This window comes from Mycteria americana, unplaced genomic scaffold (assembly GCF_035582795.1).
Source record: "Mycteria americana isolate JAX WOST 10 ecotype Jacksonville Zoo and Gardens unplaced genomic scaffold, USCA_MyAme_1.0 Scaffold_53, whole genome shotgun sequence".
Classification (NCBI taxonomy): Eukaryota; Metazoa; Chordata; class Aves; order Ciconiiformes; family Ciconiidae; genus Mycteria; species Mycteria americana.
In genome coordinates this window covers 639,379-655,843 of record NW_027445639.1, presented here as the reverse complement: position 1 = coordinate 655,843, position 16,465 = coordinate 639,379, and the positions used below count along the sequence as shown (strand labels likewise).

Here is a 16,465-nt window from a genome sequence, read left to right as displayed (position 1 = left end):
AGGGCAGCTCCAGGAGCCACCAGGAGCTCTCCCTCCTACGCAGCTCGGGGTCTAGGGCAGCCGACGCGGGGTCGTAGAGGAGGCACCCCAATTAAAAGCGCTCCCCTCGTCCCCCCTGCTCGCGGGCGAGCCCCTCGGGAGGGCAGGGAGCCAGGGGAGGGTTTGAGCGAGGAGGTCCCCAGCGCGGGGGCCGGAGACGCTCTGCAGAAGCTGTTAGTGCCAGCGGGAGCCCAGAAGGAAAACGCATTAGTGGAGCTCAGAGAAGGAGTCCTTGGCCTGACAGTTCAACCCGACAAATGCCATTTTTCTCATTCAGCCTTTAAAAAGAGAAATATAAAAATACAGCCCCTCACCGCCCGCAGGACAGCAATCTGGATTTTAATATCTGCCCACTGAATGATTGTTCCAAGGGGAAGCAGGAAAACTAGTTTACTGGATTTTAGCCGAGCTGTGGGCTGCAGCTCGGTCTCTGGAGGCCCCAGGCGTCCCCAGCGACGCACGTGTGCGGGGAGCGGAGGGGCTGCCTGACCGCCCTCTCTGCGGGCCGGGGAGGCGAGCACCGCGCCGTGCCGGAGCCGGGAGCCCCGGCCCTCGCCCCCCGGGGCGGGCACGGCTCCTCGTGCCACGGGTGCAAACCCAAACCGGCTCGCTCCCTCCTGGGGACGCCTCTGCGAGCTCCAGCCACGCAGAGCTCGCAGGAAAGGCACGGCCTCAGCAGAAGGGGTGGAAGGCGACGGGCGCAGGTCCGCCCACGGGCAGCGAGCTCAGCCGCGGGCACCCGTGGGAGGCCGACGCAGCCTTCGGCCAGCTCGGCGTTTCACCACGGTGGTGCCCACCCGAGCCACGCTTTCACCTACAGCTCCTGTCCTGCCAGAAAGGCATTTTTCTCTTCCCTCTGCTGTGAGTTTTGGCACTTTCAGACAATGGCTCCAGCACAGAGGACTGGGCTGGGAGCTCAGGGCGAGGAGCAGCGGCTCCCGCAGCTCTCCTGGTCCCCACGGGCAGAGGAGCGCTGCCGCGAGCACGGCGCAGGGCTGCTCTCGAGGGGAACCCAGGGCCAGAGGCAGACAGCGAGAGCAGGAAAGAGCAGAGAGTAGTTCAGATTTAACGCCTCACACTGTACCTTGGTTTCTACCTTTATTCCCAGAACCTGAACAAGTGAAAAAACAAAACACGTTAGCGATGCACGAGCGAGCAGACTCCGCAGGGAACGACCTTCTCCCAGGGGCTGCCCGCGGGTCCCGGCAGGACCCTTCAGGCAGAGCATCCAGAACAGCCTGGCCGCTCCAGCTCGCTCCTCCCCGGGGAGGACGGGGCGTCCCAGCAGCTTACCTTGGTGTTGAAGTACTGGAAGATGTTCTTCAGGATGTCCGTTTCGATCCTGGACAGCACCAGCTCCTTGGGCGCGTACACAGCGACGTATCCGTAGCAGAGGATGAGAGTGCTCTTTATTTTCTCCACTTCGTTCTCGCTACGGTCCTGTTAGAGCAGACGAGAAGGTGAACGGGGGGGGACGGGGGGAAGCCAGGGCCAGCTCTTCCCAGGTCTCACGGGGAGGCGGTTTCTGCAGGCTCTGCCCGACCAGCCGAAGGTCTCCCCTAGGAGACGGGGCCCCTCCGAGCGGGTTTCGGACCTTCGCTCCCCGTCCTTTTGGTGGTGGCAGCGAGCTCCAGAGCCCTGACGGAGCACCAGGCGGCCGCCCCATCGTGAGCTGCGCTAAGAGCACGTCTCTGTCCAAGGCACCCGCCCTGCTTTGCCGTCGAGCGTTACCCTTTAGAGCCCCGCGGGGAAGTGTACGAGCCCCAGCCTGGGCAGGTTCACCAGGTTAACTGCCGGTTAACTGCCGTGCTAGAAATCAGCATCCGCTGCCCATTAACCAGAGCTGCTGAAAGGTTTCACCCGCACCGTCCCAGGGAGCGGTTCGTGCCCGACCCCCCTCGTACCGCGGCCCGAGGGGCAGGGCAGGGACAAGGGCTGCACGAGGGCTTCCTCGGCCAGCTCCTGAGCTCCGGGCACCTCTCTGTCGTGGGCCAGGGTCCCTTCCGTGTCCGCGCAGCTCTAATCCCATCCCTCAAACATCCGGTCTTAGAGACCGGGAATTAAAACCACTGCCCGGGGCAGAAAATTTGGGGAAAGGCTTTCGCTGCCGGTGCTCGGGGCACAGCACCCCCCCGTCTCCTGGGGCGCGCGCAGGAGCCGCTCGGGGATCGCTGTCAAGCGGCGACGCGGGCGACAGCCAAACCACGCTCCGCATCGGGCCGGGGTCCCCCGAACGGACACGGAAGCCAAGTTACAGCTTACTGGAGCCCACCCAGCGAGCAAGCAGCTTCACCGGGACGCGAGTCCGCAGGAGCGGACGGCCGAGAGCGAGGAGCTAACGCCACGCAGCCTCCGACGCCGAGAGCAGCTCTCTGGAGAGGCGGAGGGCGTCCCAGCCCCCAGGCAAACGCACCGAGGCAGGAAATTAACTCCTTTCCCCAGGACCGCTCCAGCGCACGCCGTATCCGAAGGCGGCGGCACGAGCCTTTTGCCGATACCGAGGCCCTTTGGCTCCTACCTTGAAGATACTGAACAGTCCCACAGACTTCTTGAAGACATCAGACCTAACAAAATCTTCCAGCTTGGCCAGGGTTTCCTCCAGGTGATTTATTGCACATATCCCAAAGCAGGAAGCAAGTCCCTGGAGGAAGCGGAGAAAACACATTAGCGGAAAGCTATTAATTCACCAGCCCCAGCTGACGCTTAAAGAGAGCCTGTTTATTGGTTTAATTCCCGGCACCTGAGCCGTGCCCAGCTGGGAGCAGTCCTGGCAGCCAGCACTCCCCTCTCCCGGGGCAGGGACCGGCCCCCAGAGGATACCGGGCACAAAAACGCTGTCCTTGTCTGGGTGACAGGCTGGGACACGGCTCCGGAGAGCCGCAGGGGCCGGACCGACACGGCCTGCTCTCCAGCGGGCAGATGTCAGCCGCTCCGCGGGAGGCAGGAGCCCGGGCGAGCGCTCCGGCTGGAAGCGAGAGCAAAGCGGGCTTAGCAGGTCCTGCCTTCCTGCGAGACCTGCGGGAGGTCTAGCAAGCTGGGCTGAAACTCCATAAACAGTTTATTCAAGAGCAGCCCTTGACGGAGTCGCAGAAGCTGGAGCAAAGCCAGGCACCATGAGCTTGCGTTTGCACTGCACTTAAAGGCAGCTGCGGGCGGGGGGGGAGCGCTCGGCGGCGGGGAGACCGAGCCCGGCAGAGCGGCACGGCTCGGCCGAGTTTATAGGGAAGCCGGAGCACGAGTCTGGCCAGGACGGGCGGGAAGAGCTCGACCCCGACCTCAGCTCCAGGGTAGCGAAGCAGGGTCTGAGCCGGCGGTGAAGAAAACGCTGCAAAGAGTCCGCGAGCAGATGACTTTTCCGTAGGGCCTGTAGCGCTAGGACAAGGGGTAATGGTTTTAAATTGCAAGAGGGGAGATCTACGGAAGAAATTTTTTTTACGATGAGGGTGGTGAAACACCGGAACGAGTTGCCTAAAGAGGTGGCCGATGCCCCATCCCTGCAACACTCAAGGTCAGGTTGGACGGGGCTCGGGGCAACCTGCTGGAGGTGAAGATGTCCCTGCTCGTGGCAGGGGTTGGACTGGATGGCCTGGAAAGGTCCCTTCCACCCAAACCATCCCGTGATCCCATGACTTGAACACATGAGCTGGAGGTTGCCCCGAAAAGGTGGAGCAGCAGGAGACGCTGCCACAGCCCCCAGGGCGACACCGGCTCGGTGGGCTGCAGCCCAGAGCAGTGGGAAGAGCCACGTCCCTGCCGCAGGGACGGGGCGACCTCGAGGGTCCGAGGGAGCCAAAGCTCAGGCCGTAGACGCGAATTAACGCTGCAGAAGACGGGAACATTTCACGATTCAGTTAACAGCTGGGCCGTCAAAGCGGGGCGCTGAGCCCATCTGACCCCACGGCAAGCCAGGACAGGCAGCCAAGCCAGAAGAAAACTCCTCTTTTTTTTTTTTTTTTTTTTTTCCCTGTGGCTCTGGCTTAGCTCCCCAAACCTGTGGGGCTACACGAGCCCCAGCCCAAGGACGAAGCAAGAGCCTAAAAGCCCCTTCTGGCAGCAGGCGGAGGCTCGCCGGGCTGTCACGCACGCCGTCACACGGGACAGGACAGCGATGGCAGCTCTGCCCACGAGATGGCACCTGGCAGTAACAGAGCCCCAGCAGCTCCGGGCTGTCACAGCATCCCCGAAACCTGCAGAGACCCTCCTGGCACCACGGGATCCGCGGGTCCCTTCATGAGGCTCAACCGGGCCACGGGCAGGGTCCGGCAAGCCCCAGCCCCGGCACAGGCGGGGGGAGGAAGGGATGGAGAGCAGCCCTGCGGAGAAGGGCCGGGGACACCGGCGGGTGACAAAGGGGACGCGAGCCGGCAACGTGCGCCGGCGGCCCAGAAAGCCGAGCGTCTCCCGGGCCGCGTCCGGAGCGGCGTGGCCGGCGGGTCGAGGGAGGGGATCCCGCCCCTCCGCCCCGCTGAGACCCCCCGGAGCGCTGCGGCCAGCGCCGGGGTCCCCAGCACGGGAAAGGCACGGAGCTGCGGGAGCGGGGCCAGAGGAGGGGCACGGAAACGGTCGGAGGGCTGGAACCCCTCTGCTGGGAGGACGGGCTGGGAGAGCCGGGGCTGTTCAGCCTGGAGAAGAGACGGCTGCGGGGAGACCTTCTGGCACCTTCCAGGGCTTAACGGGGCCGATCAGAAAGACGGGGACGGACTTTTGAGCGGCGCCTGTAGCGGCAGGACGAGGGGTCGTGGGTCTAAACTGACAGAGGGGAGATTCGGGCCAGGTCTAAGGAAGAAATGTTTTACGCCGGGGTGGTGAAACCCCGGCCCAGGTTGCCCAGAGAGGTGGCCGATGCCCCATCCCTGCAACACTCAAGGTCAGGTTGGACGGGGCTCGGGGCAACCTGCTGGAGGTGAAGATGTCCCTGCTCGTGGCAGGGGTTGGACTGGATGGCCTGGAAAGGTCCCTTCCACCCAAACCATTCGATGAGTCGATTCTGTGACTCCCCCGAGGAAGCAGCTCTGCCAGCACGCTCAGGGCTGGCAAACAGCACCCTGTCCCAGTCTGGGGCCACACACCGCTTGAGACCGTGTCCCAAGGCACCCCTGCATCTCACCCAGCCTCAGAGCCCTCTTGCCACTGGGTTGCTGCAGGTGGGCTCTCTCCACTTTTCTGGGCTCATTCCCCCACCTACCCTACGAGCCATTCTCCAGGAGTTACAAGCCCCGGCCAGGCATGGTGGGAACGGAAAAGAGCGGTCAGCGTGGCAGGACCGCTCTCCCGGTCCGTCAGGACGACCCTTGGGATGTTTGGCACAATTCCTCCTCACCTCCCTTTCTGCCTCCTCGTGGTATCTGGCTGTTTCCAGAAGCTCCTGGAGCTGCTTTTGCACGAGGTCTTTGCTGGAGCACGCCCCGAGCGTTGTCCCGATGCATTTATACAGAAAATTCTGCAAGAGCAAGAGGAACGTTACCACCCCCTGAAACCCTGCCGAGCCCCCGGCGGCAGAGCGAGCTTGGTCACGCACAGATTACTCCTCGCAGCACGCTAGAGGCTCGCGCCCTAAATCGAAGGTGGAGGGCAGAGCCCGGCCGCGAGCAGCTGGGACACGCGGGGCGCCCGGGTGCGCCGGGACCGCAGAGCTCGTTCGGTCCAAGGAAGAACCTCCCCACCAAGGCGCTCTCCCCTAAGCCTGATCAGCAGCTCAGCGTCAGAATACGCCGTTAACCCCGGCCGGGCGCTGAGCCAGCTGCAGTCACCGGAGCCAGGAACCGGTATAACGAAACCCTCGTTCCTCCCCAGAGAGAAACAAAGTCACTGCGACAGCGGGAACACGAAGAGAGATTTTTCCAGCGATGCTCCGCAGCCCCGGTGACCAGCCGAGCCGGGCTCAGCCCCGACTGCTCCTACGTCCCTGCAGAACCACCGAGGCCTTCGGCAGCCACCGGCACGTGGGAGACCTCTTCCCTCCTGACCCACCACAGCAAGACCTCCCCGGTCCTCTGCCCTCGCCAGCCCGGAGGTCACAACCTCGCAGTTGCGCGACCTGCACCGGTGCGGTCGGAAATGGCTTATTTGGTTCCTTCCCTTCTACACCAGAGAGCTCTTCTCCTGGTGCAGCTCGCTTCTCGCTCGGCTTAATTACAGGCCCGTTCGCAGCAGATGCAACGCAAGCTGCAGAGACCAGGAGCCGGGTCTGACCGGCACGGGCAGAGCAACGCAGCCTGGCCGGGACCTCTCGAGCCAGCGGCCCGGCTGCGCGCTGACCGCTATTTCATTTTCAGCCGCCTTAGTAACCTCCTGCTATTTCTTCTTCCCTCCTAACGTCCCTTTCCCAGCGCCAAGCTGTCGGCAGAACGACGCTTCAAAAAGCGGCGAGGGCTGGACGGTCGATGCCCGCCGATGCCCTGCCAGCCCGTCGATGCCCCCGCTCCCCCGCCCGATCACCTTCTCCAGCGGGAAGCCGTTGTAGCTGTTCAGCTGCCTGCACATCTCCGTGACAAAATGGCAAATCCACGTGTTATCAGAAACGGCCGCCAGCGTCTCCTGGAGGAACTGCGGGAGGAAGGGCCGTCAGCCGCAGGCGTCCCGGCAAACCCGCTCCCGGCCAAGCGAGGAGCCTCAGCCGGGAGGGGCGAGAGCAGCGCGAGAAATAGAACACGGGGGGCTCGCGGCAGACGTACCCAGACCTCCGTCCGCACCGAGCGAGCACGCAGCCCCGGATCACCACGGGGGGCTGCCCACCCCAGAGCGGGTCCTGCCAGCACACGGCCATCCCCCCCGCTCCAGAAACGTGCCCTTTTCCTCAGGGTCAGGTCTTTTCCAAGATAAACTGCACCCGAGTAACACCGCCATCACCAGAGGAGCAGGACGAGCCCTGCCCGGTTTTAATTGCTTCTCCACGCTCTATTTTAAGGCTCTCCAATTAAGTGGGGAGACGCTCCTGGGACTGCTGTTCTCTGACCCACCAGCAAGCCTGAAAGCTCATTTTTAACTTTCCCTGCAGGAGCTGCAAGTCTGCGCCGACCTGCGTCTCCGCTTCGGAAGCGGCAAGGCCCGGCAGCGTGATGACGAGCGACCATCGCCGCCGCCGCCGCCGCGGTCAGGGCGGGCCGAGGCTGATACCTGCCCCCGCGGACCCGGCCGCGCTGCCGCCCTGCGCGCGAAGCCCTGAGCCCGGCCGAGGGGAGCTCTGGGGCCGGTTGCCGCTCGCCCTCCCGTTGCCCCGTTGCCTCCCCAGCGCAGGGACCCTTACCAGCAGCAGCTTCTCTTCCCACTCCTTCTGGGACAGGGACTTCTCCGTGTTCTCTAGGAGAAAGCACATTTTTTACACTGGTTTCTCGTCCTCGCTGTACAGCACGCGGCGGGGGCAGGCCGCTCTTCAAACGCTGCGTGTCCCGTACTCGACACGGCGGGGCTAACCGCTTGAGACGCAAAGGCACTCCTGGTAGGGGTTAGTGGCACCAGGGCGATTAAAGTCCGTATCAAAATAGGAAATGGCACTCCTTCCGAGAGCTTCAACGTACCGAGGGTCACGGGGCACGCGGGCAGTACCCCACCCCATTCCTGGACACCCCCGAGCGCACGCAGTCCAGCTTGGAGAAGGTGACTCCAGCAGAGTTTCCCCCGCGCAGAAGCCCCTTCCTACCTTCTATGTGCTCCACCAAGAGAGGGACCGTCTTGCTCCAAAGCTGGTCCAGCGCGGGGTGGACGCTGTAATGCAGCACGTTCAGCAGACGCAGGGCAGCCGTCCCCCGGCAGTCTCCTACGTAGGGCTGCGAAGATACGACCTGAAAGTTTGGGGACGGAACAAAGGGCGTTAGCGCGGCGAAAGCGATTTCCAGGTTGCGAGTCCGAAAACACGACACAAAACCCAGGAATGTACTATTGGGAAGCGACCCGTCTCCACACCCCGATGGAACTACAGCTTCCTCCTCTCGCTCCAGCTGCTGGTAGAGAAACGTTCGCAGGAGAGCGTCTCTCCTGGGCTCGTCCCTGGGCGAAGGGGAGCGAAGCCCGGCCTCCCCGGGGCCGAGGAACAGTTTCCCAAAGCCCGGTAAGAAGAGCCGGGGGGCTGCACGCCCCGCTTACGCGGCTCCGGGTGTCTAAGAGGGAGTCCGAGCCCTCACAAGCTAGACGGAGACGCTCCTGCCTGCGGAGGGGGTGGGGGTGCACCCAACCCAAGATGGGGGTGCACAGCGGTTCTGGATACGGGCGCCTCTGCCTGGAGCGTTCACCCTGCCGCTTCGCCTTCCCTTAGTCCGCCTGGGGCAGGGGAGGGAGGGAGCTGTCTTTGGATGTGCCGGTCACCGGGGAAAGGAAGAGCTCTGCCTGCAGGCCACTCACCAGCAGTCTTGTCGTCAGAGCATAGGGCGAAGGCAGATTTGCTACAAACAGAAGGGAAAAAAGCGTAAGACGGCACGTCCCGCCGAGCGCCCACGAGGCACGCCAGCGACCGCCTGGCTCGCAGACGAGTCCCGGCCTCCCGCGCCCCGCTGACCGTTCAGGTCGTAGCGGATAAGGGACGAGTTTTCTCCCTCCTCTTGCTTCTTCATGGCCAAATACATGAGGCTCTTGCAGAGCGGGGTCAGGGCGTTGGTGAACTGTATCGGGGTCACAAACTCCAGGAGGTACGGCCACAGAACCTGCGGGGAGAAGGGGAGCTCGGCACTCACCCTGCCTGCTGGCAGCTGGCAGGAGCCCGACCGCGGGATGGAGACCCCGCACCGGAGCACGTTGTGCTCCCGGAGAGGGAGAGGAGGGGGAGATGCCAGGACAAAAGCCTTTTGCTGACGGGGAAAATCCCCGAGCCCCCCGAGGCAGTGCTGCTGTTCAGGAAGGGAGCAGCCTCCGCTGCCCGTGCTCTGCGCCAGCAGCACCGGAGCTCCAGCCCCAGGGCGTTCCCCTTCACGGGATCACGGGATGGTTTGGGTGGAAGGGACCTTTCCAGGCCATCCAGTCCAACCCCTGCCACGAGCAGGGACATCTTCACCTCCAGCAGGTTGCCCCGAGCCCCGTCCAACCTGACCTTGAGTGTTGCAGGGATGGGGCATCGGCCACCTCTCTGGGCAACCTGGGCCGGGGTTTCACCACCCCGGCGTAAAACATTTCTTCCTTAGACCCGGCCCGAATCTCCCCTCTGTCAGTTTAGACCCACGACCCCTCGTCCTGCCGCTACAGGCGCCGCTCAAAAGTCCGTCCCCGTCTTTCTGATGGGCCCCGTTAAGCCCTGGAAGGTGCCAGAAGGTCTCCCCGCAGCCGTCTCTTCTCCAGGCTGAACAGCCCCGGCTCTCCCAGCCCGTCCTCCCAGCAGAGGGGTTCCAGCCCTCCGACCGTTTCCGTGCCCCTCCTCTGGCCCCGCTCCCGCAGCCCCGTGTCCGTCTTGAACCAATACACCCAGCACCACTGCCTTGCTCCGGCCTTAGAGAAGCTCGCTGGGGGGGTACGCATGGGTCCTCGGGGAGGACGGCCTCCCAGACCAAACCTCTGTCCTGCTCTCGGAGGGGAGGGGAGGGGATGGTGGCAACAGCTCCTACAAGGGTTGGGAGCGGCGACAGCCCACCCCGCCTGGCGCATGGGGCATCCCGCACGTCGCCCGGGTGGCGCGGGCCGTGCCGAGGGCAGCGTGGGACCCCCAGCACGGGGCGCAGGGACAGCGGCTCCGGGGCCGGCACCGACCGCCCCGAAGGCGGAGATGACTGCGCAGACTCACGTTGTTCATCCTGTCAACCGTGGTGCTAAGGAGAAAGAGCGTGTTGACGCTGATGCTCTGGACGCTGTCGCTAGCGAGGTCATCGGCATCCGGCGGCTGCTTTTTGGGCTGCCGGAGGAGAGGGAACGCGCAGGTCAGCGCAGACGCCGTGGCAGGGCCGGCAGCCCGAGGCAGCTGGGAGCAGCTCCGCGTTCGCCTTAGCGAACGCGCTTCCCAAGCCGCTGGGACGGCACGCCTGGCAAACGGCGTGCTGGAAGGAACGGGCGGAACCCGAAAGCCTCCTGGTTCATGGCCCATCCCCAGCTCTACCCTCGCAGCTCAGAGGGCTCCTGCAGCCCAGACCATCGCCCCTGCTCCTCTTCGAGGGGGAAAGGGATGATCGGAGCCCCAGGGTGCTCTTAGTCGCGCCCGTCTCTCTGCAGCCCGGCTGGACAAGCGGGGCCGGAGGCGGCCGAGCCCCCACGCAAGGGAGCTGCCCCCGCCGAGAGGGCACCAGCCTGACCCAGCCCGGCTACACGGCGGGCACGGAGCCGGCAGGAGGTGGAGGTCCTGCCAGTGCAGCCCCCGAGTCCCGGCTGGCATCCTTCGGATGCAGGGACAGCCGTCCCAACGGCATCCCTGCTGCTCCCGAGGTTTGCCCCCGCTCCTCCTCGCCCCGGGGGCAGGAACCGCAACGTGGCGTGGGGGAAAGATGGGGAGGAAGCTGCAGCGCTGCTGCACGAGGGCTGGGGCGGGGGGGATGGCAAGGGGGACGTCGTGAGGGTCCGAGGCGGGGGGGCCTGCACGGGGACAGAACCGCGGGGGTAGAGTTGGTTCAGACGCCTTGGTCCTAGAGCGAGGGCTGCCCTGGGGAGGGGTCAGGGCTGAGGGGCCGCAGGCGAAGGGAAGCGAAGCACGCGGGCTTCTGCCGGCTGCACCGCTCCGCTGAGGACAGCGGTGGCCAGAGGCCGGGTGGGAGAGGAGGCTGCGCTGCACGTCCACGGACCGGGGTACCGGGCTGCCTCCGCCACGGGTCTGCTTCGGTCAGCGCTGCGGGGAGCCAGAGGCGTGCACGGCTACGGACAGGGACCTGCCCGGTCCCCCCCGGGTCCCTTTCTTTAGGGGTTTTACCCCCCCCGGACGTGCTTACCGCATCCGAGGGAAGGGCGCACTGGCGGACGAGGAACTCCATCATGGCCTCCCCGCCGGGCTGCTCCAGGTAGCCGTGGTGAGCCATGGCGCTGATCACCTGCACCACAGCCCGCTTCACCTGCGCGGGCAGAGCAACGGCACCGGCGTCGGTGTGGGGCGGAGGGGGGGGTTCTGCTTGCTGCAGCGTCCGCCTCGCAGCTGCCCTTCGCCACCTCCTCCTCCTCCTCGGTAGCGGGGAACCTTATTACGGGTCTTACATACAGCCCTTCGACCGGGTTCGGGCTCTGCCGGCAGCAGCCGGGCACCGCACCGGACAGCGGGGTCAGCGGCCCGCCGCTGGCATCTGGGGGGCTGTCCGGAGGGAAGCGGGCAGGAGCCCCCAGCCGCACCACCCACCGCAGGCGGTTACGTCTGGCAAAGCAAAAGCTTGTGTTTTGCAAGCGGGACGCACCCTGTGACTGCTTGAGCTGAGTCACCAGCAGCCCGGCGCTCCCGGCAGCACGGCGCTCCCGGCAGCCCCGTTTTCTTTACACGCAGCACCCCAGGCAGGGCCACGCTCCGCGGCGGCAATTCTCCCTGCTAGGCAGGGCTGCCTACACTCAGACGCGCTCTTTGCGCAGGGCGCAGACGGAAGACGAGTCCCCGTGTGCTCCCCCGTTACTGGGAGGGTGCCTTCCGGGCACGTCGGCAGAACTGCCGAAACCCCAGGCGGGAGAGGGATGAGCAACAGGAGGCGGCGGAGGACAGCCGGGCTGGCAGAGGCAGGGGGCACGGCTGCGCAGGGCCCCAGAAATAAACCCCCACCCTGAAGCGCCCCGCAGAAGAGCGGAAGCTCAGCTCACCTTATTGTTGCTGTCTTGCAGAGGAAGTTTCATAGATGAAAGAATGAAGGGCTTTTTAATCTCCATTTGAGAGGCTGAAAATAAAGCAGACAGACTCTGAAGCTCGGCGACGCTCTTGAGCTGCCAAGGACAGAGCTGCTGATCCCGAACGTGCCCCTTCCCCGACAGAGAAGGCTTTGTCCCTTGTCCCAGCTGGCCGGGCCACCAGACTGGTTTCCTTCTCCCCTGACCCTGCAGCCGAGGACGGGCTCGTGTCCTCAGCCCACTCATCCCACGTCCCAGCAGGGGAACGAGGGGACTCGTGGAAAGGGACCCATCGGAGAAGGAGAAAGCCCCTCCGCACCTTGCTGCTTCGAGACCCCGACGGGGACCGCGGCCGGCCGGGTGGCAGCCGCCCCGGTACTCACAGGCGCTGTTGATGATCTGCCTCATGATGAGGAGCGTCCCCACGCGCGTCCTCTCGTTGCTGCTCTCCAGCTTCGGGAGGAGGGAGGCCAGCACGCGGTCAGGGAACGAGCAGGCTGCGGGAGCCAAACCAACCGTCACGGACGCGCGTCGTCCCAGGGACGCCGCGCAGCCTAGAGATTCGGGACGCGGGCACGGCATCCCCTAGACGGGGGCATCCCGCCCCGTATAATTCCCCCCGTGCCATCGGGGGCTGCGTGCCGGGGCTCTGCCTGCTGCACCAAACCGCGTGGCGTTTGGAAGCACCGCTCCTCCTCCCCCGGCCGCGCGGGGCAGGCGGCTCCCCGGGGACGCAGCCTGCTGCCGTGCCACCCCGCGAGCCAGGCTAACCGGCCCGGCCCGCTCTTCGCACCCAGACCTGAGCTCTTCTCAGGCACTTTCAGCCAATTCCCTGCGCTCTCTAGGGAGCCGAAGGAGTTTAAATTATACCTTCCAACGAGTGCCGCCCCGTCTGTCAAAACACTTTGATTGTTAAAAATAAAACCAGTCTACGGATGCTGAAACTGGAGCAACACTCGTGGGCGTTCGGGAGGGACGTCTGGGGAGGGACGGGCTGCTCCGAGGCAGGGTACCCCGAAGATTGCTCAGGCAAAGGCAGCCGGGCCGCAGGTTTGCCTTCCCGAACGCCAGCAAGAAAGGGACATCGCCCCGCCGTGACTCGGCAGCAGCTTGTCACACCACCGCTCTTTTCCTGGCAATGCCTCGCGCTTCTGCCCGTGCCACAGCCGTTTGGTGAGGAAAAGGCAAAACCGGGGGAGACGGGGCTCCCGCCGCAGAGCTCCAGGCGCAGGCTGGGGACGTGTAAGCTATAGGTCGGCCCACATCTCCTGCTCAGTCCGACCGCAGCGGACCCCGCTGTGCTCCGGACGCGTGCAGTAACCCGGAATAACGACCGCATTAGCCGTACACAAAGATCCGGCAACAAGGAGCGGGGGCACCCCCAAAGCCGAACCGCACCTACTGCCCCCGAGCACAGGCGTGGCGTGCTGCAGGACCCGGCTGCCGGAGAGGTCTCAGCGGGCTGGTTCGGCTCAAAAGGCTCTAAAGAAACCTTTGAAACCGAGCCGGGCACCCTTGGGAAGGTCCCTGGAAGGGGACGATCGGGCCCGAGCCAGCAGCGAGCTCCAGGGGAAGCGGAGCTGGCCCCACGCTCCCCCTCACAGAGCTCCAGCAAGCAACGCTCTGCCCGGATGCCAGCCTTTAGGGACACACAAAGCCGCCGCCTTCTGCAAGTCCGATGCCACGAAGAAATGGCCACGACATCCCCCAAGCCCAGCTGAGAGCGGGGGGAACAGACCCCTCCATTCACCACGCACGACTCCTCGGAGAGGACCGCGACGCACCGGGAAAAACACCGGCCACGGCGCGGCCCACCCACGCCTCTCCGAGGGGTTTGACCCGCAGGCGCAGCGGGCTTCGGGACGGCCACGCCGCGTCCTCCCTTACCCAGGACGGTGAAGCATCGAAGAACCTCCGTGTGATTTTTAACAGTCAGGGGGACAGACGGATCTGCAGGAGCACAAATCTGTTGGAGAAAGAGCTGCGGTCAGGGACGTCACCCCGAACGGGCGCCGGCAGGCTGCAGACCCAGCCCCGGAGAGGCAGAGCTGCGCTCGGTGCCGAAATTCAGGACAGACAAAGCCCTGGGCTTGCGGGTGACAGCGTCCCACGACGCAGATGCCCAGAGCGGTGCTTTCAGCCCGCTGCTGGCCGAGCCGAGCTCTGCCTGCGCTCGCAGCAGGTTAAATCATCTCAGGGAGACCACTGGGGAACAAGGCGCCCGCTCAGGAGCTGCGGGCTCCGCCGTCGTTTAAACGTGCCCCACCACGCAGCTGGGACCTCTTCAAAATGAGTCAACCCTTCCAGGTGCTATTAAAATAATTCCGGCCCTTAATTCAGTTTACGTTGCAGCAAGGACGACGTGCATCCGCTTACTCTGGTCTGCCAAAAAGACGCTTGGGTCTGCAACCCCGCCAGAGCTGCCGTGCGGGGCCAGCCACCTCCCGCAGCCCCCGAGCCACAGCGCTGCCGTCCGCAGCCACCAGCGGCTTTTGCCCGTCGAAGCCCGTCACAAGCAGCAGCTCCTACAAACGGCACCGCTATCGCGTTCAGACGCTTTGGCAAGGCGTCTCTTTTAAAGGACAGCCTCTCTGCCGGATACTCCCAAGACTCAGAGTCAGTTAAACATTAGAAAAAGCGCTCAGACCTGTTTTCAGCCCCGGGAGCACGGTTTTAAGAGTTTAGTAACACAACAGACCTCACAGCCCTGCAGCTGAAGAATGGCCGAGGAGGAGTCCAGGCTCGGCGGCCTGAGAAGGGCTCCTGCACGGTCACTGCCCCGCGGTGAGTCAATGCCCTCGCTTATTCTCAAAGAGCAAACTTTGTAAAAGGTCCATTGATTCTGAGGTGTTTGTTTTCCATCTGCTGCGTAACTGCGCGGCCGGAGCTGCTCTCACTTCAGACGACTTGACCGTGCGCGTGACTCCTTCGATATATCAGATACCGGAGCACGAGAGCTGGCAACGCCACCGGCGAGCAGCAGAGAAGCCGAGAGCCTCAGAGGGGCACGACCAGGGGACAGAAAAGCCGAGCAGGCTGCGTGCCCCGATCTCGGGCTGATCTAGGGGAAGCCTTGAGCCCTGCAGACCGAGCTTAGGGCCAGGCTCCAGCGTTGCACCCCCCAAGACGCCCACCTTCCCCCCCAGCACCCCTTACCTGGGGGTGCAGGGTGCCCAGGAGAGAGTCCAGCTGCACATCGAGGCTGCGGCTGCCGATGTTGACAGAAGCTTCCAGAATCTGGCAGAGGCTCTGCTCAGCAAGAGATGAGGCTGCAGTTAGCTTCACGAAAATACTGGGGCTCCAGAGGAGGACGGAGGATCGGGCCCCCCCGTGCTATGCCAGCCCAAGGAGAGGGACCGCAGGCGAGGGCAGCGATCACGAACCCACCGCGGCGGCAGCAAGCAGCGTAATCCATCTTCCACGGGGGGACGCAGCTCGGGCGTTCCCGAGAGCCGCCTCTTCCCCCGATGCCGTGGCAGGAGGCCACGAAGAGGCACGCTGGCTGCTGCGAGCCACGGCTGGGTGCACGGCGAGAACCGGGTGCACGGTGAGAACCAGGTGCCCGGAGACGGTAGCAGAGATCTCATCGGATCTCATCAGACCTCTGCAGCCCACTCCATCCTCCCAGATCACTGGGCACAACCACCCGAGGCTCGGGCTCAGTAGCAAGAGGGATCACGACGCAGGGAGAAGGAATCTCGGGTGGAAAAGGCGCTTGCAGCCCAGTCCAGCCGGGCAGAGGCACGGCACGAGCTGTGCGACACCATCACTTCGCCGCCGCCGCCGCTGCTGCCGCTTTCCCACGCGAGCGCACGGTGCTCTCGGGACGGGCAGAGCCGCTGCTCAGCGTCCCTCCTGCATCCACAGACGGCTGCCGGCACCGCCGAATCGCAGCCCGACCCGCGGCAGCGGGCAGAGGTACGCTACCCACCCCACGCCCCAGCGAGGCTCCCTGTCAATGGCGTTGGGGACGGGTCCCCAGCCAGCAACGCCAGCGCCCAGAGCCGCTTACCTTGGATATGTAGAAGGCCTCCGTGTGCTTCTTGTAGAGGGCGAGGATGCCCGGAATCAGCTTAGGGAGCTGCTCCTCCAGCTTTTCACCGGGCATCAGGTAACTCATAGGTCCCAGAGCCTCCACCACGGCCAGCCGCAGCTGCAGGGAGAGACTGCGCATCAATAGCGCGGCCCAGACCCTGGCACGGCATCGCTCCGCTGCCACGGAGCTGCTCGTCCTCGTGCTCCTAGGAGCTGCGAGCAGAGGCAGGGACAGCCTTCCGCCTGGCGTTGCCAGCCTAAGTGCAAGGGGTGCTCAGCAGAGAAGGGGGATGCCTGATTTAATATGTTTAGTATCTGTATCAATGATCTGGACGAAGGGATCGAGTGCACCCTCAGTCAGTTTGCAGATGACACCAAGTTGTGCGGGAGTGTTGATCTGCTGGAGGGAGGAAGGCTCTGCAGAGGGACCTGGACAGGCTGGATCCATGGGCCAAGGCCAACTCCATGAGGTTCAACAAGGCCAAGTGCAAGGTCCTGCACTTGGGCCATAACAACCCCATGCAACGCTACAGGCTTGGGGAAGAGTGGCTGGAAAGGGCCCGGTGGAAAAGGACCTGGGGGTGTTGGTCGACAGCCGGCTGAACATGAGCCAGCAGTGTGCCCAGGTGGCCAAGAAGGCCAACGGCATCCTGGCTTGTATCAGCACTAGCGTGGCCAGCAGGACTGGGGC

At 64.4% G+C, this 16,465-nt stretch overlaps 1 protein-coding gene across 2 annotated transcripts in view; it reads right to left on the bottom strand.

Moving 5' to 3' along the window:
- Nucleotides 1-16,465, bottom strand: part of MROH1 (maestro heat like repeat family member 1) — a 56,323-nt gene that overhangs the window by 27,751 nt on the left and 12,107 nt on the right. Inside the window, exons 8-23 of one of the 2 annotated variants that reach the window (XM_075490408.1) lie at nucleotides 15,752-15,892; nucleotides 14,896-14,988; nucleotides 13,627-13,705; nucleotides 12,123-12,236; nucleotides 11,716-11,789; nucleotides 10,872-10,991; nucleotides 9,743-9,850; nucleotides 8,531-8,675; nucleotides 8,377-8,417; nucleotides 7,679-7,820; nucleotides 7,286-7,338; nucleotides 6,478-6,585; nucleotides 5,360-5,479; nucleotides 2,558-2,680; nucleotides 1,333-1,479; nucleotides 1,124-1,150 (exon numbers count right to left, since the gene is read on the bottom strand). In XM_075490408.1, coding sequence (XP_075346523.1) covers nucleotides 1,124-1,150; nucleotides 1,333-1,479; nucleotides 2,558-2,680; nucleotides 5,360-5,479; nucleotides 6,478-6,585; nucleotides 7,286-7,338; nucleotides 7,679-7,820; nucleotides 8,377-8,417; nucleotides 8,531-8,675; nucleotides 9,743-9,850; nucleotides 10,872-10,991; nucleotides 11,716-11,789; nucleotides 12,123-12,236; nucleotides 13,627-13,705; nucleotides 14,896-14,988; nucleotides 15,752-15,892 — 1,635 coding nt within the window. The remainder of the gene's footprint in view (nucleotides 1-1,123; nucleotides 1,151-1,332; nucleotides 1,480-2,557; nucleotides 2,681-5,359; nucleotides 5,480-6,477; nucleotides 6,586-7,285; nucleotides 7,339-7,678; nucleotides 7,821-8,376; nucleotides 8,418-8,530; nucleotides 8,676-9,742; nucleotides 9,851-10,871; nucleotides 10,992-11,715; nucleotides 11,790-12,122; nucleotides 12,237-13,626; nucleotides 13,706-14,895; nucleotides 14,989-15,751; nucleotides 15,893-16,465) is intronic. The other variant, XM_075490409.1, reaches the window with a different exon arrangement.